The sequence below is a fragment of the Elgaria multicarinata genome, chromosome 10 (genome assembly GCF_023053635.1).
Source record: "Elgaria multicarinata webbii isolate HBS135686 ecotype San Diego chromosome 10, rElgMul1.1.pri, whole genome shotgun sequence".
Lineage (NCBI taxonomy): Eukaryota > Metazoa > Chordata > Lepidosauria > Squamata > Anguidae > Elgaria > Elgaria multicarinata.
Window position 1 is genome coordinate 89,278,796 of NC_086180.1, and position 25,964 is coordinate 89,304,759.

General features: G+C 42.0%; 1 protein-coding gene across 1 annotated transcript in view; it reads left to right on the forward strand.

Annotated features, from left to right (window-relative positions):
* Nucleotides 1-25,964, forward strand: part of PROM1 (prominin 1) — a 93,673-nt gene that overhangs the window by 16,581 nt on the left and 51,128 nt on the right. The window contains exon 3 of the mRNA XM_063135433.1: nt 17,769-17,827. Coding sequence (XP_062991503.1) covers nt 17,769-17,827 — 59 coding nt within the window. The remainder of the gene's footprint in view (nt 1-17,768; nt 17,828-25,964) is intronic.

Sequence of the window (25,964 nt, forward strand, 5' to 3'; positions counted from 1 at the left end):
TAGCAGCAGATGAAGAATAAAAATATTGAATTGATACTGTAATCTTAAACAATACACTTATGAAGAAAAGAGAGTACATGTTGAAAATAACTATCGCCTCCATCTAAGACACAGACCAGAATGTTATCCTTTCTTTTCCTCCTATTTGTTTCCTCACTGTCAAAACATAGATTGAAAGCTCCTTGGCGAAGAAAGTGGCTCTTCTTGTTTATGACTCCATGAAGCACCAAGCACTAGGACTGTGCAGGGACACCTTGATCCGCCTCAGAGGCCGATTCAGACCTGATCTGCCATGGGGCTGTCTCGGGGGTTCCCAACCCACCTTGGCACCGAAACCAAGGCAAAATTCGGGGCCCCCGAGGCGACTCGGAGTTTTCTGCACAGCCGGAACCCAGAAAACTCTCCCCACTTACCTGGCGCCTCCGCCATCCACCTCTGCGGACGGCGGAGGCACCAGGTAAGCCTTCCCTTCCCCACTTTACCTGCGTCCACCATCACCACCACCAGCTTGCGTCCGACGGCTTCCACTCTGACGATGCTGATGCCTGGAAGTAGGCTGTGGTCTACTTCCAGACTTTAGCATCATTGGAGTGGAAGCCTGGAAGTAGGCTGTGCCCTACTTCCGGGCTTCCGCGTCATTGGAGTGGAAGTCGCCGGACGCAGGTAAGGGAGGGAGGGGGGCTTACCTGCTGCCTCCATTGCTGCTGCCATCTTTCTTCTGGCGGTTTCTGGTGCCGCCAGCGGAAATGAAAAGGAGTAGGCCATGCGATATCTTAAAATATCTTGCAGCTTACTCCCTTTAATTTCTGGCGGCAGCACCAGAAGCTGCCAGAAGAAAGATGGCGGCTGCGACGGAGGCAGCAGGTAATGAGACTGGTGGGGCTCTGGACCCCCCCCATCCACTTCAGATTCGGGGTTCGGATCCAAGGCGGTGCACAGCCCTACCAAGCACTATGCATCTTGCCCATATACATAATAGGCAATATGTTGCAACTCCACTGGAATTGCTGAGAGGTTAGGAGTTTTTAACTGCTGCAGCAGGCAGCTTTTTTCAGGCAAGTGACAAAGTAGAAAGGGGAGAAATAATTTGTAGAGGGCATGGAGGCTGGGCTGCCATATTTAATAATGTTTTTAGGTTTGTGGGACAACCAGTTGCAGAAAAGGGCTGCATGATTTCATAATGCTTGAGAAATACTACTAAAACAGTAATCTTTTAAGATTTCAGAAAGCATTCCACAGCCAGTATGACTTACTTTTGATTAAAGTTATTTCCGTTGGTGAAAGCCAGAGATGGCCTAAACCAGTATTATTGACAAAGAAATTGCAAGGAGTGACTTGGGCAAAGGGAATGTGCAGAAGGGCACAAGACTGCCACTGTATTACAGTTACAGGAAAATGCTTTATAAAGGCCTCCATTTGCTCTTCTCCCAGCATGAAAGGGAGGGAGGAGCAGACCTTCTGTGCTACCTGAAGTTCTCCTTTGTGTCCTAATAGCTCCTGTGATAGCAATGCAGTTGATTCAATGCCAGTAGGGTTCCTGACTCCTCCTTCTCAACCCAGGTTCATATCAAAGATCAACTATTCACTGCTGCTTGCATGCTAGTTGTAGCCATGAAATGTCATCCTACCCGTAATTCCAAACAATGTGAAAAATAAAAACCCACCATGCTCTTGTGAAGGACATGATATCAAAAGCAAACCTCTCACCTAAAGGGGTGTGGACGTGGATGCCTTTTGCCACAGGATGTAATGATGGCCAACAATTTTGATGGCTACTTGTCATGATGGTTCAATGTTACTTCCAGTATTGAGGGCACTATGCCATTGCATACCTTGCTGGGGGGCATTAGTAGAAGGGACTCATGTCCAACTTGTGGGCTTCCTAGAGGCAGCATGCAGGACTCTTGGTCTGGACCCTTGTGGCTCTTAGGTTCACTAGCTCTAGCAAGGTGGCTCTGAGAGTGAGAATTGAAAGTCCCTAGTTCAAACTCACCCATCATGCATCTGCAGTACGGGGAGATGCAGGGACGGCCATCAAATGGGAAAGTTTTAAAAGGGGATTGAACAAATCCATGGAGGATAAAGCTATCAATGGCTGCTAGTCTTCATGGCTGTGTATACTACCTCCAGCATTGGAGTCAGAATGCCTCTGCATACCAGGTGCTGAGGAGTGTGAGTGAAAGGGTTCTAACGCACTCATGTCCTATTGTGGGCTTCCCTGAGGCATCTGGTTGCCACTGGAGGAAGAGAATATTGGATTACTAGATAGGACAGCACAGCTCTTACGAATTTTTAATTTAAAATTTCATTTAAATACTTTGTTAAATACAAATTGTCACAAAATTCAGAAAAGGCTATAATCTGAATGATAACTGGGTTCTGATCTGTGTATTCATCTGGAAAGTACAAGTCAGGTTGATTCACTTAAAATGCAGGCTGACTGAAATCCTCAGGCATCCCTAGATGGAAGTGGTGCTGGTAGGGCGGTCTGGAGTACATGGGATGGCTGTGTTCCCTTCTGGTCATGTGAGGAGCCCAGGGTGCTTCTAAACTCAGGGTGGCTTCTCACAAAGCAGGTGGTGGTGGTGGTTTTTACTCGTTGCATTTGCTGAAGAGGCATTGTCCTCAGACAGAGATAAGTTCACTGTGGTCACCCATGCTTTGTTATTCCCAAGTCTGGCTACTGTCATGTGATCTACATAGCTCTACCTGTTAAGTCTGCCTGTTAAGTTACAACTGATGCAAAATACTGCTCACTTTCTGAAGCCGTGAGGAGGCTACGGAAGAGTATCAGTGGGCTGCATTTGCTACTTTGTTTCCGTCTCGAATCACACATCATCTCTCTTGGACCCAGGCCACAGCTAGACCTCAGGCTTATCCCTGGATCGTCCAGGGGTCAAACCTGTTCATCTAGGTGACACACAGGGGATCCAGTGCTCAGGCAGGGGCGAACCCTGGAGGATCCCAGGATAAACCTGAGGTCTAGCTGTGGCCTAAGTCTCTCTAAATTAAATAAGAGTCTTGTCCAGCAAGACAACCTCCTATTGTCAGACAAAAACAATACAAACGTCTGAACTTCACTCAATGTTTTGTTAAACAAGTCCTGCTGTTAAACCATCTGTACAAAAGGTATATTTATTACCAATTTGATTCAGCCAGACAACAGAATGAGTTACAGACATGGAATTATCCCACTTTACCTCAAAAGAGCCCTGAGAGGTAGGCTTGGGCCAAGCAACAGAGACTTGCCCAGAGGGAAGATGGAAAGCCATTCACTACTCTGGTGGATGCTCTGTCATTGTATGTGTAACACGGAGAAGGTTGGCAGCAGCAAGAAAGGAAGAGTGGAGGTCAGAGCAGTTTCCAGGACAGTGGGAAAGATGAGCTGGGGCTTTCCAAAGGGGAGGGGAGTGATTGGACTCACTGGTATGGCATTGAGCCAGGGGGTTGGACTTGATGGCCTTCTAGGCCCCTTCCAACTCTACTATTCTATGATTCTATGGTGGGCTCTTCTGAAACTCCAGTAAGTGCCCCATGATGCTTCCCTATAACACCAGCCCTTGTCCCTTTCATGTGTTCTGTAAAACTATATATTACTGCTTCAGGCCTTATGTTCTGGAATGTTTTGTCTATTGTAAAGAGAGGCACCAATGTCCACTTGAAAGAGCTACAAAACCTTTGTGTTGTAGCTCACATTTGGCTGAGTTCTTGGCTGCTTTTAGCTATTCCGGTAGTCTTTGCTTTGGATTTGTTTTTAATTATATTTATTCAGTGTAAGCTGCTTTGACCATTTCTGAAAAAGCAGCCTAGAAATCCTTTTTAAAAATTGACTGAACCACCAGCTCTTCCTCAAAAGTTTTCTTGTTTCCTAGGTCGTCACCGTTAAATCCCCTTGACAGAGGTAGTGATGAAACAGAGGCAAATTTGCATTAAGTCTATGAAACCAAACCAGTCTTGCCTTTTCTGGTCACTTAGATGAATATTTATAACAAATACAATCAGTTCTAGGGAAATGACAAGCAATTTCTGCCATTTATCCAGGCAATTTCTAGGGGTGGGTGGGAAATGTATGTGTTTTCTCCTTGAACGTTACAGCTGTATGAGCTGAAAAAAAAATAGTCATGGAGTAAGTGTCACAGGTTGTGGTGGCATGTTGATGACATTATTTGTTTCAAATGTGACTGTAGAAAATATAATGTTTGGTCTCTATGATTCTTAGCTTGCCTTGGAGTATCTTTGTATTTCTGCTTTGTTTCCATGGAAACCAGGTGCTACTCCAAATAAGATGATGATAATCTGCGATGTTTTGCAGTAAGATTTGCGTAGCGAGTCATCAGTGTACTTTGCTTCTTCTAGCTGAAGTGTGAAGCATTCTTTTTTCTTTTTTTAATAATTATTTTTTTACCTAAACACAAAATAATGATAACAATAAATGATATTAATAATAATAATAAAAAAAAGTGCACACACACACCCGGACCATTATTCTACTTTCCAAAATTGTAATGACTCTTGAGAAGGTTTACACCCTTTCCCCTTTATTAACACGAACTCTACAAATAAACTCCATATCTCTTCAAAATCATTTCAATTCAATAATCCTCTTTTACCTTTAATACAACGTGTTAGCTTGTCATTAATAGCAATATCCTATACTTCCTTGTACCATTTTTCTATTTGATAATCTCCTTGCCTCTTCCATTTCCGAGATAACATTAATCTCACTGCTGTCAATAAATTTGTTATTAGGTCTTTAATAGCTTGCATGCAGTTAACCTTCTCATAAATTGACAACAATGCTATACTTGGACATACCTCTAAATTCAACCCAATTATTTCATTTATCTCCTTAAACACCATTTGCCAAAATTTCTGTATATATTCACAACTCCACCATATATGAACGTTGGAGCCTCCATACCCTCCAACATAACGCGGAATATTTCTTATCAATTTGATTTAATCTTGCTGATGTTAGATACCACCTCCAAACCAATTTATAATAATTTTCCTTTATTCTTACAGACATAGTTTTCAAAATAAGCAGGTCCCATATCTTTCCCCAACTCTGATTACTTATCTGCCTTGTTAAATCCTTTTCCCATATCAATTTAAAATTCTCTTGTTGATCTTCAGTTTCCAGCAACATTTTATATATTCTACTCGTTATACTTTTTATAACTACATTTTCTCCTTTATCCTCTCTTTGTATAATCATCTTTTCGAATTCTGTATATTCTCTACATTCTTTATTCTCATTTATCCATTTCCTTGTCCATTGTGTGAAGCATTCTTAAGAGAAGCATGTAAACATGGAGAGTAGTTCTTAAATTCCTTATATTGCCTGTCTTGTTTTATTGTGCACATGTGTTCCCCTGTAAGAGAATTAAACCAGGATTCAGCAGAGAATCTGCCTACATTACCTTCTTTCAAAACAAGGACAACTGTTTCCATGTTCTATTAATCTAGAGAAGCTTTCACTTGTTGTAGAGAAAGCATTTTTCTCTTTCATTGTGTTTGAATTCAGGGTTACTAATGAAACTGATTTTGTCAGTAGGTTCTGGACAGATAAAAGAAAGTAATACTTGAACCTGCTAGAACACTGAGGGCCTTGCTCTAGACCTAAGTGAGAATCCGGGGGAGAGGAGGGGAGACCTTGTGTTATGAATAACGTGAGATCTCACCCTTATTCAGACACCAGCTGCGACGAGCTCTGGAGGAGAGCCGTTGCGGACGCCATTTTTTTATTTTTAAAGAGGCAGGAAAGGTAAGTAGGGTTTTTTGTTTTTTAAGAAATTCTCCTTCCCCCCCATCTGCAATCTCCCCCCTGGCCCCGTTCTCCTTCCCCCGCCCCTCCTCGCCCGCGATGTCTGACCCCCCCGGCCCCATTCTCCTTCCCCTGCCCGCCCCCCCGCCCGTGATGTCCGATCCCCAACCCGCAATTCCCCCCCCCGGATGTCCCCTGGGCGGTGATTCCCCCCCGATCTCCCTGGCCTCTGTTTCCTGCCCCCCCCCCATGTCTCCACTGTAGCTCTGATGGCAGCAGCGCTGTGTGGCCCATCTGCCGCTTTTCCCAGCTACTTGGGAATAAATCTGGTAGCCGGGAAAAGCGGCGGACCTGGCTACATGCCCGCTGTCCCGGCCTCAGCCCGACCTACTGGTTTTGTTGCATAGTGATGATTCTTACAATTGGAACCTCCCCTCATCTTCCATCCTCCCCATCAGTTTTGCAGTAAGTTTGCTTATGAGGCTGTCCTCAGATAGGAAAGGAAAGGAACCTCTCGTTCAAGCACTGAGTCATTACTGACTCTTGGAGGGATGCCAGCTTTCGCTGATGTGTTCTTGGCAGGCCTTATACTGGGGTGGTTTGCTGTTGCCTTCCCCGGCCGTTATTACCTTTCCCCCAGCTAACTGGGTACTCATTTTACTGACCTCGGGAGGATGGAAGGCTGAGTTGACCCGAGCTGGCTGCCTGAGAACCAGCTTCCGCTGGGATCGAACTCAGGCCGTGGGGAGAGTTTCAGCTGCAGAAACTGCTGCTTTACTGCTCTGCGCTACATGAGGCTCTTTGTCCTCAGATAAGTGAACCAAATTAAGTACTCTATAGATGGGTTGGACTAGCTGTCCCACAATCCCCAACCAGATTTGTTTTTCTCTAGGGTTATTACGATACGGATTTTTGAATTTAGCGTGGTTATAAATCAGGAGGGTAACTTATCCAGCTACAAAGTGTCACCTAGGAATTTGTTTCTTTATAATATTCATGGTGTTATCGGATAGAATTTTTAGAACCAGAGGACCTTGTAATTAGGTGTGTTTTATATTTTCCTTTAAAATTTATTTATTTATTTATTTATTACATTTCTATACCGCCCAATAGCCGGAGCTCTCTGGGCGGTTCACAAAAATTAAAAAACATTCAAAATATAAAACAACAGTATAAAACCATAATATAAAATACAATATAAAAGCTCAACCAGATAAAAACAAAACAGCAGCAATGCAAAATTACAAATTTAAAACCATGTTATTTAAAATTTATAGATTGTTAAAATATTGGGAGAATAAAAAGGTCTTCACCTGGCATCTAAAAGCATATAATGTAGGTGCCAAGCGAACCTCCTTAGGGAGCTCATTCCACAGCCGGGGTGCCACAGCAGAGAAGGCCCTCCTCCTGGTAGCCACCTGCCACACCTCCTTTGGCAGGGGCTCACGGAGAAGGACCCCTGAAGATGACCTTAGGGTCCGGGCAGGTACATATGGGAGGAGGCGTTCCTTCAGATAACCTGGCCCCAAGCCGTTTAGGGCTTTAAATGTTAATACCATTAACATTTAAATTAATGGTAATGTAAATCTCAGTATTTACATTTTATGGTATAAGAGCATTGAACATTCAAGGATACAGAGTGGATGCAAGCAGTTTATGAAAATTGTAAACCTGTGTGAGAGAGGATTATGAGTAAAATGAGTAAATATTTTGGATAGATATTTGCAAGATAGCCTATTATGCAGCTTGGTGCAAGATGCAAAGGCTTCTGGGACAAATATTTGTCACACTGGTTGGGAAAGGCTGTGTTCATCCACTGATTTCCCAACCTTGTATGTCCCTCAACGTGGTTATAATGCTAAGCACATTTGCCTGCAAAACGGCTTTGCCTACAGCTACTGCACTTCGCCTGCAATGGGGATATTCTGGGGCACACTCTAATGATGTGGGATGGTAGTGAGGCACAGCAGGCCTTTTCAGTATGCTGTGTGAGCTGAATGGGTGTTCTAGAAGAGTCCCTAGAATGCTCTGGAGTAAGCAGGAGTTAATGTCCAATATGTGGTAGACAAGGCAACATGGAAAGTATTTGCTGCAAGGAGCAAGTTTTGAAAGACACTGGCTTAAAACAGAAAGTAAAAGTAATGTGGACATCTGTTCAGATGCTTCTTCTGGAGGCTTTTGAGTTTTCCTGTTTTACTACTACAAACTAGCTGGAACTCCCTGGAAAAGGGACTCAGAGACAGGGCATTTCCTCCAGTAAGGGACACAATGTACATGTTTCCTACTCTGTTCATAGTACAAAACCTTTGCGGGAATGGGGGGAACGCAAAGGGATAAGTTAGCTTATCCACTTTTGTACCTCAGTATCTTGGGAGTGAGTTACGCATGATGCAGAGTTCTGTATTGCATTGACCCAGCTTTGATTTTTTAAATGAAAAGCAGCCTTAGAAGGCTGAGACATAAAGCTCCATCCGACGAGCGTTTTATTGCATGCTCATTACTGGATGCTCACGGACTTTTCTCAGGTCCCTCACATGATGTTGTCTGCCTCCCGTGCGCCTTCCGCTCCTTCTGGCCTTCCTTGCATGACAAAAAGCCTCTCTTTAAGCTTCATCACACTGGGGGCTAACACGCTCCCTACCTCGCTTCTCCGCCTGTGTTTTCCTTCCTCAGTTACTTCCTCTTTTCAAAAGAGGATGTATAGAATGAGCACGAGGCCCATTGAGTCCGCTGTTCTAATGGCGCTGCTTCTCCTGCACACAGCAGGAGAGAGCATCAATTCCGAGTTTAAAAGAAATCGGACTTAAAGAGGGTTTTTTTGTCACGCAAGCAAGGCCAGAAGGGGCAGAAGGCATGTGGCAGGCAAACGACGCCATGTGAGGGACCTGAGAAAACTCCGTGAGCGCCCAGTAACAAGCCTGCAATAAAACGCTTGTCGGATGGAGCTTTTTAAGTCCAATGTTTTTTTAAACTCAGAATTGATGCTCTCTCCTGCTGTGTGCAGGAGAAGCAGCACCATTAGAACAGTGGACTCAATGGGCCTCGTGCTCGTTCTGTACCTCCTCTTTTGAAAAGAGGAAGTAACTGAGGAAGGAAAACACAGGCAGAGAAGTGAAGGTAGGGAGCGTGTTAACCCCTGGTGTGATGGAGCTTATAAAAGCCTGGGAAGAAGAGGGGCAGTTTAATCCTTTCCCCTTCTGCTATTGGTCCACTGCATTTTTCACTGTGAGGATGATATGGAACTCATTAGGTAGTCATAACCCTTGGCTCATGGTGATTGGAAAAAAGCTTTACTGAAAGGTGGCTGCTTTCCAATACATTTCTAACTGCTGCTGCCCAATACATGAAGCTGCCTTCTCTTTCCTAGGGTAATGTGAGATTCTGGTATCTGCATTAAATTATTGCATGCTCTAACTGGCTTATGCTTATATCTTGGAATTGTTTCATAGTGGGACACTTCACCTGCATAGAACACCAAATTTTATCTTTCTATGTCGTCTCTGCATCTTCCTTTCCAGGCTTGCTCCAGATGGCTTTAGGTTTTTATCTTCTTTTAAATCAAACTGCACAATACTTTCCCCTGAAAATTTAAAAGTAGGATTCTATATTTGGGAGGTACAAATCAGGTTAACAAAGTCTGATTCAGCCCTTCATTCATAAGCATGGTCGAAACTTGGAAAGAGGCTGAGGTTCAAACTACACGTTACATTAAAGAAGTTGCTAGCAGCTCTGCACATGGAAAGGGAGGTTTAATCCTTCTCTCCCTCATTACGAGGAGGACATCCAGGGGATTATGTGTAAAATTGCAGCTGGGGAGGGAAGTATTAATTAATAACACGTGAACATGATGTGCTATGAACATGATGTGCAGCAATTGATAACAATAAAACCAAGACATGAAAAACATTAAAGGCATTAAAACTACCCACTTTGAATGCTAAATTGAAAAGATCATAGAATCATAGAATAGCAGAGTTGGAAGGTGCCTATAAGGCCATCAAGTCCAACCCCCTGCTCAATGCAGGGATCCACCCTAAAGCATCCCTGACAGATGCATCTTTACATCCGTTCTAAAGGCCAAGACAGTGCTTCTACTGCTACCTGAAGATCCAGGGATAGTGTAGGATCAAGGAGCAACTCCTAAGGTACAGGACTGATCCTTGTTGTGGTTTAATTTCAGTGTATTCACCCTGAACCAGCCCATTATTGAACCTAGGCAACTTTCAAGGATTTTGGCTGCTTCCGTGTTAGGTGACACGGAGCAATCAAGTGTGGCTTGATTTAAACTCTGGCTGTGTGCCTACCTCTCAGTAGAGTAGTAAGCACCTAGGTGATTTGCCTGCCTGCTTGCCAGCATTTCTATCTTCACTTTACTTCTCAGGCATTACAAATTATCTTTAAAAATAGTTATATTCTCCAGCAGTGAGCTGTTCCGTGGCCCCAAAATAATGTAGCATAACAGTTTGATGCATTTGAATACATCACTGTGGTCTTCTGGGATTATGACCGTTTGTGTGTGAGTGGGCCAAGTGCAGATATCCTGAGAGGCTTAAATAGGACTGGAGACGGAGAGAGCAGGGTGGGAAAGGGCCTTTGCTGATGGCACCCTTGCAGAAAAATAGCAGGTGGTTGAAATGACGTCCCTGTCCCTCCTGCAGCTAGTGGGAAATACGGGTTGCACGTGCATGCTTTTTGTTGGCTCTGTGACTGCATAATAAAACGAACTGAACATGCATGCGCTTTCGTGTTGCCAGTGACTATCCATGGCATCTGAGAGTTGTGCACAGATGCTAGCCCTCAGCTGGGCTGGCACTCGGAGTTTAGGTGGTTGAACGTGAGCAAGTGGTCTGCTACTTAGATATCATCTGTCCAGCACAAGCCCTCCCTGCAAACCAGGAGGGAAGGAGGGGGAATTGGGCTTGGAGCAGAGCTGTGGAGTCAGCACATAAAACCTTCGACTCCTTTATTCATGGCACCTCCTTTAATTATATAACTCCTTTAATTATATATTTAATTAATTAACTCCTTTAATTATATATTGATATAGGAAATAAATTTCCTATATATTTCCTACATCGACTGCAAGCACGCAACTTCTTAGAACCCTAACCTCTTAAAGCCCGGGTCTAAAGGCTACAGCTAAGACATTCTGGTTGTTGTTTTTTAATTTATTAAAGAAGCCCAAAAATGAAAACAATGAGGTTATATTTTTATTTATTTATTTAATTACATTTATATCGCCCCCATAGCCGAAGTTCTCTGGGCGGTTTATCAAAAGACTATAGAGTATAAAGTAATAGGATATGAAACCATAAAAGAAAATCAGGAACAACTTTCTCTACTAGTTCAAAAATCTAAAGTATATACTTTGATATCAAACTACAAAAAAGTAAAAAGCAACTGAACACCTAAAACAACTTAACAAATGACCATTTTAAAAGAAATGAACTCAGTTAGGTACATAAGTAACATAAACCTTTTTCGAGATTAAAGTATCATTTGAATATAAAATTCAAGTGAATATACATATCGCAACTCTATATTTTAGGACTTGAGTAACAAAACCGGGTCTCTGACCAGGTTTCCATAGGAGGAGTGCGACTGGGTTTCCATAGGAGGAGTGCGACTGGGTTTCCATAGGAGGAGTGCGACTGGGTTTCCATAGGAGGAGTGCGACTGGGTTTCCATAGGAGGAGTGCGACTGGGTTTCCATAGGAGGAGTGCGACTGGGTTTCCATAGGAGGAGTGTGACTCCTTCCGGAATAGGTTGATCACCATCTCCCTGAACAGGTGGACCCACCTATGCATAGAACCTCTGTCTTGGCAGCGTTGCGTTTCAGTTTACTGGAGAACTCTTGAACATCTTTTTTTAAAAAGTTGTTTTGTGGTGCTGGGGAAAGAATCTAAGAGGTGAAGCATATGAAGTATCAATAAGGTTTTAGAAATTGTAGCAGATTGAAACAGGCCATCTTCAGCAGCACCCTCAGTTGAACTCTTGCCCTTAATCTGTTGCAAATCCCAACCAGATGGCGGCCTGAAGAAAGAACTTTAGTTAGCCATAACTGGCAAAATTAATGATGATGACTGAAAGCCACAGAACTGTTAACAATGCGATGTAGTTATTTCTCAACGTCCCCCTCTAAATATTTATTGTAGATCAATGTTTCTAGAGTCTCTAATTTGACACTGTGCATTTATTTTAGTCAAGGAAGCTTATCGTAAAAAACATCACCTGCCATCTTCTCAGTTCCTACAGCAGGGGAAAAACCACCACCGTAGTGGGGTGGAGTTGAGGCAGGGAAGTTTTGTCTCCTCATCAAAGTAAACATTTGATCATTTAAAGTAATTGTTTTCCCCTCAGCCCACTCTTGTAATCGTGTTCAAACCTGCCAGGGAAAGTAATGACTTGCTGTAACTAAGGCCTGAGATAGTAAACCTACAATCAAAATAAAAAATAAATCCTTAGGACACTACCATGTTAAGGAAAAAACGTGTAACCTACTTCCTCCTTCACATGTTACCTTTACATTTTCAGGGATGATTTTTTATTTATCTTTTGCTATGGAGGAGTATTCAAATCATGTGAGGCCTCATTCAGTCCAAAACAAGGTTCACTATCTAAGTGAGAATGTGGCCAAAGTATCAGAATTCTTTTATTTATTTATTTTTATTTATTTATTTATTACATTTTTATACCGCCCAATAGCCGAAGCTCTCTCTCTCTTTTTAATGTGCAGACATCTTTTAGTTGCTTCATACATAAATGTCAGGAAACCCAGGTTTGTAACAGAGTGTACACAGGAATCAAAGCCAAACCAAATGTACCTGTGTTATGCATTCGTTTGCCAACAAGATTGTAATGATTTGTTACATTTTAAAAAAATATTACATCCCACCTTTCCTCGAAGGAGCCCAAGGTAGTGTACATGGTCCTTCTCCTCTCTATTTTATTCTCACAATGACCCTGTGAGGTAGGTTAGGCTAAGAGTCAGTGACTGGGCCAAAGTCAACCAATGAGCTTCATGGGGTGAGGGTGGGGAGATTAAAACCTGGATCTCTCAAGTCCCAGTCCAACACTCTCAACACTACACTGCACCACACTGGCTTCCAAGGATTATTACACTCCACACTGATGCCTTTTAATATGTGAACTGGACTTCTACCACTAAGCATCAACCCTTTTCAAGTTTTCAGTTAGAAAAGCAAAGGTGTATGGATCTTCTCTCAGGCAGTATGATGAAATGCCCAATATGCCAATTTGAGGCAGCTGTCCAAGCAGTACTTAGGTGCATAAGTATGGAAGGGGCTTGTTGGTCCTGGATGTCTACCTCAACACTGCTTTAAAGTTTCTAGACCTTCCTGAGGAAGTTGGGCTTTTAATTTCCTTTCTCTTTCCTGAGCTACTTTGCACAGTTTTTAAAATGGCATAGATTATGTATGTAAAACACTATAGATGACATGCTATATAAACGCTAAGGTTGTTGTTGTTACAGATGTTACAGTTTCATGCCACCTTGGCTAATTTCTTCATCTACTTCTTGTCCACAAGAATCTCAAGCATGGCACACCTTTATGTCTCTCCCCCCACCTCCATCCTTGTAGTTGGCTAGTAGTATTTTGCAGTGGAAAAGCCTGCTACTGGGTTATATGACCTCAAACTCTAGGGCAACAGGGGTTTGAAAAGCTGCTTTTCTGATATCACCAGTGCCAAACCTAATGGAAGACACTGCATCGCCTGAAAAGGCGTTGTGTATTAGCCCAACTGTTTACCTGTCATCCACTCATGTAAAGCTTTCCTGGCAGAGGAATGACGTTCTAATTTCTTGTTGGTACTTAGTGTCTAGAGAGATTATCACTAAGCCTTTATTCTCTCTTGCTGTCTCTTTAGTTTGTGCTTGGTGTGTTATGTTGCAAAGCAAACTTTTTTTGTTTTGGCCCAGATTCCTCTATGAGGATTTGAACACTGAACTGATATTTGAAAATATTTGAAAATGCAATTGTTAGCTCAGATAAAGTTGACTTTAGCACCTTCCTAATGAGATTCATATAAATATGAAAAGTGTTAGAGTTTCACTGTAAGCAGTGTATCTGATGAGGCAGATGGCATCCTTGAATGTGCAAGGAGACCGGGAAAACGACTCAGTAAAGAATTAATGTAATTAGTCCTGCGAATAAGCTTGAGAAGGTAAATCCTTTTTAACCTCTGTGATGAAACATATGCTGTGTCAAAGCCTTGGATTATTAGTCATACGAAACAGCTCCTACATCTGTTCTGGCGTGGAGTAAAAGTAATTTAGTTAATTGGTAAATACATTATGTCATAGTTCTTGCTATAAAGCCACTCTCTGGGATTTCATTACTTGCCAACAGCTTGCAGTTCTGGCCTTTTCTAGACATGCTACAGAATGTAGTAGTAAATAGACTGCAGGTGGAGGGATATAATTTTTAAACGCTCCATGTATAAACACCATGCTAGAAGAAAACTAGCCTAGCAAAGAGAAGAGGTTTAAGGTTAGTCTTCCGTCTGGTCTGTTAACTGGAGTTCATTCCACAGGATTCTATCACCTCTTTCTGCTGTGTGTGTGTGTGTGTGTGTGTGTGTGTGTGTATATATATATATATATATATATATATATATATATGAAATTACTATTCAGTAAGGTAGTGGACAGGCCTTGGTTTCTTGTTGTCAAGGAAAAAGTTGGGCTGGAATCTTTGCCCCCGCCAAGTTATAGGAATTGCTTTTGGATCAGTGAGGAGGGATACATAAAGGCCCTTTCTACACCTAAGGATTATCCCAGGAAAATGGAGGGATCATCTCTACCTCCTCCCGGGATCCCCTGTGTGTCATTTGGATGCACAGGGATGATCCTGGGATAAATGGCTGGTGTAGAAATGGCCAAAGAGTTGAATGTCACTGATTATTCAAGTAAATCCAATCACTCAGGCCTAGGCTACATATGCAGCATAATGAGGTAGAAAGGTGCCAGAGTGAATGGATCACATCATTTTTAGTACTTCCCATTCGTGGGGGTTGATGAGCTCACCTGGACATGTTACCCGGATCTTTTGAGCTGTGCCCCAAAATGTTTGAGACGTCCCAGTGACACCATCTGTATTAATACAAGCCTGTTTCCCCTGAGCTCAGCCTTATGGTGATTAGGAGACATTAGAACTCATTCCCTTGGCAAACAATAGGGGGTATAAGATGAAGGCAGAAGCTTTTTAAACTATGGGGGACACTACCCTACCACCGAGCTATGGCCCTTCCATGATGGGACTTTTAAATAAGTTTTACCTTTTTAAAAAATGGGGGGGAAGGCCTCACCCACCTCATCTTATAGTGACCCTGTTCAGATGACATGCTAAACCACAGTAGTTAAGCATTTTGAGCTAAACATTATGGCTTAGTGTGTCGTGTGAGCCATAGTTTAGCATGTTGTGTGGACCATTCACTAAACACACTCACTCACCATATCCTGCAAAAGGGTTAGCAGCCTAACCATGGCTTAGTGTGTTGTCTGAACAGGCCCAAAGTCAATTAAGGTATGTACAACCTTCATACACACATACACACCCCTACCTCTGAAGTGCTACCCTTCTGAAAAGAGCTACTTGGAACTCCAACTCCTGTCTTCCCTCCGTTTCTAATCACCACCATTCTACATTTCCTCTTCTTTCCTCCTTTATCCTCTCCCGATCTTTCTTTTTCTTCTTTATTCCACCCAGAGCAAGTCTTGTAATTCTCAAGAGAGGAGGGTAGTGGGTAAGAGATGTCTGTTTGTATAAAATCCAATATAATTTAGAACAAGCGGATTTATTTTTCTCCTTGTCAAACTCTTTGTGAAAAGTGGGTTCACATGGTTGTAGGATAGTATGAGGTGCTTCTCTATGCCTCCTTGATAAACATTATGCCAAACACCTCCATCAAGGAAAAGGGGCAGCCCCTCCCACACTCAGTTCAATTTATGTCTTTGTTGAGTGAGGACCTCTTACATTCCTCTCTTCAATGCTAGAGTATTTGAATCACTTCCTTTTTTTCAGACGCTTCTTTAGTCTCCTTACGTAATATGTAGTAAAATTTCCCACTGTTAGCCCTCTTTTTGGTGGAGCAGGAACATCCCTATCAACATCTTGCTGGCCTTTATATCCCAAATGACACTTGTTAAATAAGAATGAGAAGAGTTGCGGGCAATGTCATCACCTTCTTCACATGCTTGGGTGAAAGTCATAACGTTGATGATTGTCACAAAGTAAGTTGGTGCAATTGGGAAAGAGCCTGGCTACAAAACTGTCATTCCCCAAACTGGCTGCCTTTCCATTGGTGAGCTACACTCTATGAGGGGTGGTGTGGTGGTGGTGGTTAGTATGGGGTGGATTCCATGTCTCAACAGGGACCCTCAGATTTGTTCTCTATAAAATCTGACTAAGGGGGTTCATAAGACTTCATTAATGGCCTCGAATCTTAAGAAGTCTTGTAAGGACAATAAGACCAAAAGCAGCCCTGGAATCTGTTGGGGCCATGAGTCCAACAGCATCAATGCTGAGAGGTGAGACCTTGATGATGACCCTCTAAGAAATATAAGAGAAAACCCTGTGCTTTAAAGGGTTTCCTAACAAGATTGATATTGCCTAGAAGTGCTTCTCCATACCTCAGAGGTGTTAGGAGACAAGGTCCTGAGTTCTGAAATGATAGTGCTATTTTAGAAGGTGAGCTTGTCGAAATGGAATTCAGTGAAGAGAACACCCATCCTTACTAAACATCCCCCTGGCCAATCGGGATGTAGAGCCTTATCCATTGTAAGATATTCATGCAAACATGGTTAGAGAAACAATGGAGTTCACATGTGACTTGGGCAGGATCTACACTACTGCTTTAAAGCGCTTTATAACAGTTTTGACAACTGTTAGGGCCCAGGACACACTCCATACACAGTTGTCAAAACTGTTATAAAGCGCTTTAAAGCGGTAGTGTAGATTCGGCCCTGCTCCTCAAGTCCTTAACTATTTCCCTCAGGTCCTTGACTATTTTCCTTTAGCACCGTGGACATGAGTGGGCGTTGCTTTGAAAATCCGTCAGCTCCTCTGAGAGTTAAGCATCAGATTTCATTGTTGCATCCAAGCACCCAAGAGATTTGGGGGTTGTAAGCATTCGAAATGGGATACAAAGTGCAGTTCTACAAAGAGAAGTGATAGGGATGTGATTCTGGCAAACCCCTCTCAATGTTTCACTGAGAGAGGTTGAATACTAGAATAAGCCAAGGTGATGCTTTTCTTCCTGAAATCCATATTACTTATACTAAGTAGTTAACCAATACTTCATATGCCACTTATACTAATTAGTTAACAAATGGTTCATATTGCATTCTTCCGCTCATAGGGAGCACAGAAATCAACTACATTTCATAAACCACAATAGTAGTATCATCTTCTAGCTGTACTTTCAAATGCTTTTTGGTGAAAATTATGTAAACTTGTATTTGCATGTGCAAGTGCATACTTTGGTAATTGTGGATGGCTGGCGTTTCTTCTAGGATTACAATTAATCAAATTTACAAATTTTCTATGTTGAGGACTGTGTGGTTTTTATGCCAGACAAAAATAATCTCTCTTTGCCTTGTCCAACTATTCTGTATTGAGCAATGTGGTTTTTAATGGGTTCTTTTGTAAATTTGGTGTTTCTTTTCCCTCTCAAGCCCTCCTCTCAATCTTGCCACAGACTGAGAAAGCAACAGTATGGGTTGTCAGAATTATTTGTGAACTATTTAGACAATGTAGTTTACCCACGATGTCTTACCCACTATACCTGAATGTCAAAATGCATGTGAGATGGCCCTGAACAGATAAAGTTGGGCCCATTTTGCCATGAACTACCAATAATATTTTATTATTTTATTAGCATTTCATTGTTAGAGTAGTGTTTTAATAGATTGTCTTTACAAAAAACTTTCTGTTGACATTATCCTCTCTAAACTTTGGGAATGTTCTTGCTTATTTTCAGATCTTATAAAAAAACTAGTACAGCAAACATTTGGAAGTAAGCCAGGCGATTATCAAAAGGTAACTTTCCTACTTGTACTAATTGTGACTTTCATATTAATTTGTTTACATATATATGGAGTTTTGTTTTTAAACCAAGCATTATATCTTAAGTTTGCTACATCTGCTTTTTGTCTATAATAATTTTCCAGATTTCATTCTGCCAAACCTGCATAGACTTAGGGTGACCATATGAAAAGAAGGACAGGGCTCCTGTATCTTTAATAGTTGTGTAGAAAGGGGAATTTCAGCAGGTGTCATTTGCGTGCATGCAGCACCTGGTGAAATTCTCTCTTCATCACATCAGTTAAAGCTGCAGGAGCTATACTAGAATGACCAGATACAAAAAAGAGCAGGGCTCCTGCTGTTTTAACTGTTGTGATGAAGAGCGAATTTCACCAGATGCTGCATGTATACAGATGACACTTGCTTAAATTCCCTTTTCTATGCAACTGTTAAAGATACAGGAGCCCTGTCCTCCTTTTCATATGGTCACCCTATGCATGGTAAGGTTTTATAAATGTTTCCTTTTGCTTAGCTTTGTTTTATAATGAATTATTTTCCAAAGGGATTTTGGGGTTTTTTTAAAAAAAAAAACCATTAAAAGTTTTTACTCACTTTTGCATAGTGTTTTCTGTAATATTCCTTTAAAAACTGTCCATTTGAATAGTTGAGAAAAAATGATGTACCAGTGTTTTTAGGCAAACTGATGTATATGAACCCACTATAAGTTCCCCATTGTTGCATATGCTAAATATGGAGCCCATGTGTTCAATATTGGTCATATGAGAGTCGGCCAAATATACTTATTTGTGTTATATTCCTTTTTTTCTGTTATAAGTTCCTGAAGCAAATCTTTCCATTTTACTGCACTTTCCATTTTAAAATAACTGAGTGGACATGCAAAGACAGTATAAACTTTACTGAATGTAACCTGGTGACTGTCAAACTATTCCATGAGAAGATCGGGAATGGCGGACAAATGTTTCTTGAAAGACTTGCTGTCCCACCACTTTTCAATCTTTCCCTGTAATCAGCATTGAGGGGGGCATATTAGGGATGTTGTAGGGTGCCCCCTCAGCTTATGAAGGGTGACAGTAAGGCTCAAAATGTGCTTTCTGGAACCTGCGCCTCCATCTTCTGCAATGTCCAGGGGTGTCGTGTCAGGTGAAAAAAAGTGGACCCTCAAGGTGGAAAATCTGAAAACACTGATGTAATTTATTGAAAAGGACGGTTGATTGTTAGGGTCGTGCACTCTGCCCTGGAATTATCTGGTAACCTCGAACATCCGTGGAGCATTCGATCTTCCAGAACAGAGATTGGCTACTTCCCCGACCTTCCAAACCCATCGATTAATATCAGAGCAGGGAAGTGGGAAACACTAACTGGCTGCTAATTCTGGTCATGGGGTCGGGGGGATGGAGAGGGAGTGCGTTTCTGCTCGGACTCATAGAAGTCAATCACCCACATTTCCGCAATGTGAAAGTGCTGCTGGGCTGCCTGGTAAGTGTGAAAGCTTCTACACCTGAGTCAGGCACAGGCAGGATCTTTATTTCAGTGGCTGGGTGCAGAGGGGAGGCTCCATCCAGTAGATCTGGCGGGCACCAGGTTGGAGAAGGCTGGAGTGGGGATTTTTAAGGCATGAACCAATGTGATTCAATCTTGGTGGGGCTAAAGCCCTCCCTAAGAGCTATCACTTTACCATGTTTCATCTCTTTATCTATAAAAATTACGCAGATGTAATCATTGTTGTTAATTTCCATTTAAAAATTCCTAAAAACTCAAAGCATAAACCAATGTGATTCAAACTTGGTGGGGGTAAAGCCCTCCTTAAGAGCTATCACTGTGCAAAGTTTTATTTCTTTATCTTTAAAAATGAGGGAGCTGTAAGAATTTTTGTTAATACCAGTTACCCAAATACTGAACAGTTCTTCAAGGGTAATTCCATGAGGTGGAAAGATGGGGAGGGGGGCATTCTGAAATTGAGGCAGAGAATCACCTCTACAGAGCTACAGATCAAATTTCGAGGCAGAGAAGACCCACTTTGCACACCCCTAGTCGATTGGGTTTAGTGGTCAGGGTGACTGCTGCTTTAGTCCCTGGGTTGTAGGCACACTCTAGTTAGTGAACCATTGTTTGCTGAACTTGGAAATTGCAAGCAAATAGTGACTATCTCAAATTGTGGAGAGGGAAGAGAGTTAAAGATGTGAAGGCCTGGGAAAAATGGGAGAAGAGGGGAGGTTCCTGAAGGACTCTTTTTGTCCTTGGGGAAAGTGTTTATTTTATTTATTTATTTATTTATTGCATTTTTATACTGCTCAATAGCCAAAACTTTCTGGCTGGTTCACAAAAATTAAAACCATTCAAAGTATAAAACAAACAGTATAAAAACATGAGATAAAATACAATATAAAAGCACAACCACTCTGGTTTTTTTCTGGGCGTCCACATCTCTAGCAAGGGTTCTACCAAGTGCCAAATTGTGGTTTGTGATTGGCTCAGTAATGTCTAAATTATTCCTGTTCCTATGAATAGGTAAAGAGAATCTCCAAGTCTGGAATTCATAGCAATGCCTTTAGACTGGGAATCATATCCAAGTGAGTTTCTGGGATCACTTGGTTTATTGGGACAATTTGGTCCTTTTCAGCTCTGGATACCTTATGCTAAGTCCTAGTTTCTAATGAACATTCTGTCTTACTATATAGGAAGTTTCCACTCACCCATGCTCGCTAATTGGGGCAGTTCTGTGTGAGATTTTGGTGTGGCTGAAATACAGCTGTGATTTATAGAATCACCAGCTGTGGCACAGTCATTATAAAATGTGACTGTCGCTTAGAAAACTTGGTCCACAGGGGCCAATACTTTAGCCTGTTTGTGGATGTCTTAGTTACTTTGGAAGAAAGGAAAATCCAGTTTATACCATGCAAAACAATCTATAGAGTGAGAGAGTTAGGCCATAGCTAGACCAGACCTATATCCTGGGATCGTCCCGCGATCATCCCTGTGCATCCAAGTGACACGCAGGGGATCCCGGGAGCAGGCAGGGATGACCCCTCCATTTGCCTGGGATAATCCTTAGGTCTAGCTAAGGCCAGAGAGAGAGAGAGCAGAAGATCAGCATATAATTGTCAGTGGTATAAATGCAAGTACTGTTCAAGCACATATTTCTTCACTGGTTACAGTTGTCAGTGTAGATATCAGCAGGCTTCTGTTGAAACAAATAAATCATCTAAGAAAGTATAAGAGATGTAATTCCTTCTCTTTAGTCCTTTAGTTTTAAAAATTGTGTGAATGTGTTCTTTAGATCTTTGTACTGCTGCTGGCTTTTATTTTAGTTTTTAATCTGACTTTGTTTTGTTTTAAACTTAAGGTTTTGATGTTATGTTTTACTACGATACTGTATTTTATGGTTTTAAGTTTTATTCTGTGAACCACCCATGTTATAGAAATGTAATAAATAAATAAATAAAAATTTCCCTGACAGTCCCCTGATTTGGACAACTGGCATTAATAAATTTGTCTCCTGTACTGAGTGTCTGCTTTGTAATAGAGTTGCTGCTGATGGTCTCCCACCCAGGCTGAGATAGAAACTTCAGGGACTCAAAAAAGCCCACCTCAATGGCGTGCCTCCCTCCTCTTCCTGCTTGGAGAAGAATAGGGAAGCTTTTAAAGACCCCAAATTCTCCTCCAGCTTCATAGAATCATAGACTCATAGAACAGCAGAGTTGGAAGGGGCCTACAAGGCCATCGAGTCCAACCCCCTGCTCAATTCAGGAATCCACCCTAAAGCATCCCTGACAGATGGTTGTCCAGCTGCCTCTTGAAGGCCTCTAGTGTGGGAGAGCCCACAACCTCCCTAGGTAACTGGTTCCATTGTTGTACTGTTCTAACAGTCAGGAAGTTTTTCCTGATGTCCAGCTGGAATCTGGCTTCCTTTAACTTGAGCCCGTTATTCCGTGTCCTGCACTCTGGGAGGATTGAGAAGAGATCCTGGCCCTCCTCTTAACAACCTTACTTAACAACCTTTTAAGTATTTGAAGAGTGTTATCATGTCTCCCCTGCTTGGATCCTGATTTTGAATCCTGCTTGGATTCAAAATCCAAGCAGGAAGAGGAGGGAGGCACACCATTTTCCTCCTTACTTCTCCATGATTCACTGTGCATCGGTACTCTGAAGTGGGAACCTCGGGACCGTGGAAGGGATACATTTCCCACCATTCCCTGGCTTTGTGCTGCTACCCAGTACATCAGGAAGACAGAAAGGTGGGACGGGGGCGGGGGGGACAAGCCCTTGGATTGGATCGGAAAAAATGATACGTTAAAAAATTCTCGGAAGGGAGAAACTGATTTAATTTCCAAGTTAATCTAAGGCCAGCTGTTGAGTGGTGCTGCCTTTGTTTGTTTGTTTCATTAAAACAAATATGCAACCATTGAATAACAATAGTTTTTAGCTCCTGTAGAAGATGTTTACATGGGTTTGTAATTTCATGTTCAAATTAGCAAGGGAGACTGTTATTACAAACAGAATATTGTAACTACTACACCAGGGAAGGTTGTTGCCATGTATTGACTGAGCTATGAATCAGTTCTAATCTTGCCTCTGCCATGGACTCACTATTTGATCTTAGACAAGCTGCTCCCTGTCAGCCTCAGTCTGCCGCATGGGGATAGCAGGACTGCGTTAGCTTAGAAAATTGTGAAGAATACAAGAAGATAATTTGATCACTATAAAGTACTATATAAATCATTTCTACGCTATTCAGCCCCTTGGTAAATTGTTTTCAGCAAGCTGAAACCTTTGATGAGAACTTCTGAAGCATAGTAAATGGGACATTTATAATATCTCATGCACTTGAATGGAGATTTCTAATACCTTTTTATTTTAAAAACATTTTAAAATTGTGTAACTATTCTTTCCTTACTCTTTCATTTTGCTATGTTTCCCCTCATTTTTATTCCCTCAATTGTAAGTAAAGAAAAGGTGAATAGTTTTGAGGTGAGAATTGCTGGTGCAAGGGCAGAAATAACTAGAAAGCTCCTGTGTTCATGGTAGCTCCAAAAATAACCAGGAACTTTTGAAACTCCCACCATAGATGCCTCTGTGAAATGACAGATCTACAATGATAAATAATAATAATAGTAATAATAATAGTAATAATAATAATAATAATAATAATGACAACATTGTTATATATTTTTTGCTGGGGAGAATATTGGAAAAACATTTTATTTGGTGTTTTGTTTGTTTGATTCTGTTTTGTCTCATTTTGTGGGTGTGTCTTTATATGTATTATATTTTGTTTTTTAGTGTTTTTTATTTACTGGTGTTTGGAAATAATAATAATAATAATAATAATAATAATAATAATGATTGAAATGACAGATCTCTGCTCTCCAAAGATCAATGGTAGTTGCACGGACAGAGCTGATAGCAAAGTAGGTAGGAAAGCCCTTTCCACTCCCCATTGGAGATCATAGAATCATCATAGAACAGCAGAGTTGGAAGGGGCCTAAAAGGCCATCGAGTCCAACCTCCTGCTCAATGCAGGAATCCACCCTAAAGTATGGGCACCAGGTTTGGACACACAGCGTGTTTCCAGTGATTTCTGAAAACCTCCAAACTTCATTGCCAGCCCTGCCCCCCTCCCCAACCTGATGGCCTCCAGGTGTGTTGAACCACTGTTTCCAGCCTCTGTTAAGCTCTTTCCATCGTGAGAAGAAACCATGAGTTGATGGAAGCAAGTTAGTAGGCTGTGGGTTGGTTCTAGATGCAAGGCCAATCTGTGGTTTGGTGCTATGAGAACAAGTCTTCAAGGAGTCTCTGACTCCCCTTCTCTCTAGAGATTGGTGAGGGCCTAGTGCTCTCTCCCAAAATCAGATCAGGCCTTCCAGAGCTCCTGCTGATTGCTCAAAACCCTCAAAAAAGCTTTTGTTTTGTTTTTATTCTTTGAAAGGAAAACTTGAACAGCCCAGTTAAGGCCAGCTCTCTCCCACCTACTACCTACACCCTCTATTTTGTTCACATTCCCAAGCCTTCCTCCATGCGCTTCCCCATCTCCCCCAATCCAAAGGGGGGGAAGCACTCACCAGGGGAAGGTGTTAGCACAGGGGTGGGCAACTTGTGACCCTCCAGACGTTTTAGCCTGTAACTTCCATCAGTCCTAGCCAGCATAGCCAATGTTGAGCGATCATGGGAATTGTAGGCCAAAATATCTGGAGTGTTGCAAGTTGCCCACCCCTGCCTTATTAGGTGATAGAAGGCCCCCCAAAGTGGAATGTGTGTTACGGGCCCCTCTTGCTTCTGGCAAATGTTACTTGCTTCCTTGCCTGAAGAGGAAGGGCTATCATTGGGCTCATCCACACCAAGCAGGATATTCCATTTTGAAAGCGGTATGAAACCGATATATTAAAGGCAGGAGCCACACGACTGCTTTATAGCAGTATTGAAGTGCACTGCAGTATCTACACTACTGCTTGATAGTGGTACCGAAGTGCACTGACAACTGTTGGGGCCCGTGACACATCTACACAAAGCAGGATATAATATTGTGAAAGTGGCACGAATATGGTGTCATGGGCCCCAACAATTGTGAGTGCACTTCAATACCACTATAAAGCAGTAGTGTGGCTCCTGCCTTTTATATATCACTTTCATAGTGATATATAAAAGCCCTAAACGGTTTCAAAGCCCTAAACAGCTTGGGGCCAGGTTATCTGAAGGAACGCCTCCTCCCATATGTACCTACCCGGACCTTAAGATCATCTACAGGGGTCCTTCTCCGTGAGCCCCTGCCAAAGGAAGTGAGGCAGATGGCTACTAGGAGGAGGGCTTTCTCTGTTGTGGCACCCCGGCTGTGGAACGAGCTCCCCAGAGAGGTCCTCCTGGCACCTACACTGTACTCCTTTCGTCGCCAGCTGAAGTCCTTTTTATTCTCTCAGTATTTTAACACTTAATTTTAACTTAAATTTAAATTTTACTGTTCTAACTCTGTATTTTAATCTTATATCAATTTTTGCTGCGTGGCTTTATCCTGGTTGTGCTTTGTATACTGTATTTTGTATTTGTGTTTTTAACCTGTTGGTTGTTTTATTATGGTTTTAATTTTTGTGAACCACCCAGAGAGCTTCGGCTATTGGGCGGTATAAAAATGTAATAAATAAATAAACAAATAGTGGAATATCTTGCTTGGTGTAGATGAGCCCAGTATTTTCAGTGCCCTTATCTGCATCCCTTTCCCTGTGGTGAGGTGCATTAGGGGGTGTTTTGGGGAGAAGAGACATGGTAGAGCGTTGACAAAAGGCTTGCCGACACAAGCAGTGCAGAGATGGGAGAGGGGCTGCTTGTGGTGTCTCTTTTCACCTCAGTGCTTCTCCCAAGAATCTAAGCAGGGCTGCTTGTGTAGTTGAGCACTCCTGCTTCAGATCTCACACTGGACCTACTTAACTTCCTCTCCTTTGCAGCGATTTTCTCTTTTCTTTCCTGGTTTGAGGTATAGTTTGCTGCTTTTCCAGACCTACAAATGGTTGTTTGTGCATGCCCTGTGAGCTAGGGTTTGATCCTGGTTGCCATAAACAATGAAAGAAAGGAATCTCTGTATGTGAGGAGAGGAGGGGACCGACCAATGGCCCTGGAAGGATCATTCTTATAATGCCAAACCAAGGTTGGCATGATGTCTGAACTAACACTGTATCAACTGATCACCTAAGCTTCCCCAAATTGCTGCCTTTATTATTATTATTATTCTTGACAGCAGAACCATTTCTTTGTGGAACAAGTACAGGCATGTTTTCGGTTTAGTTATCTGTAAGTACATGTCAGGGAAGAGCAAAAAACAATTTAGGTTTGTCCTCATGGGAGTGAAGATTCCGCTTTATTTGAACATGTCTAAATAAAACGTTCAAGGAGTTAAAAGCAAAGCTGATTCATTTCCCTTAAAAAACACACATAGCTGCTTCAGTTAAATACCACAGGGGTCTTAACTCTAAAAAACTTCAATCTTGGTAAATTAAGAAGAGTAATTTTCTATGTAGTCATCTAGGATGTTTTTTTTTAAAAAAAAAACACAACTTCCACTTGGGGGTGTTCTGCCCCAAGAACTATTTTTTACTGTACAAAATTTAGTCCAAATAGAAGAAAAATAGCTGTATTACAGAGTTCA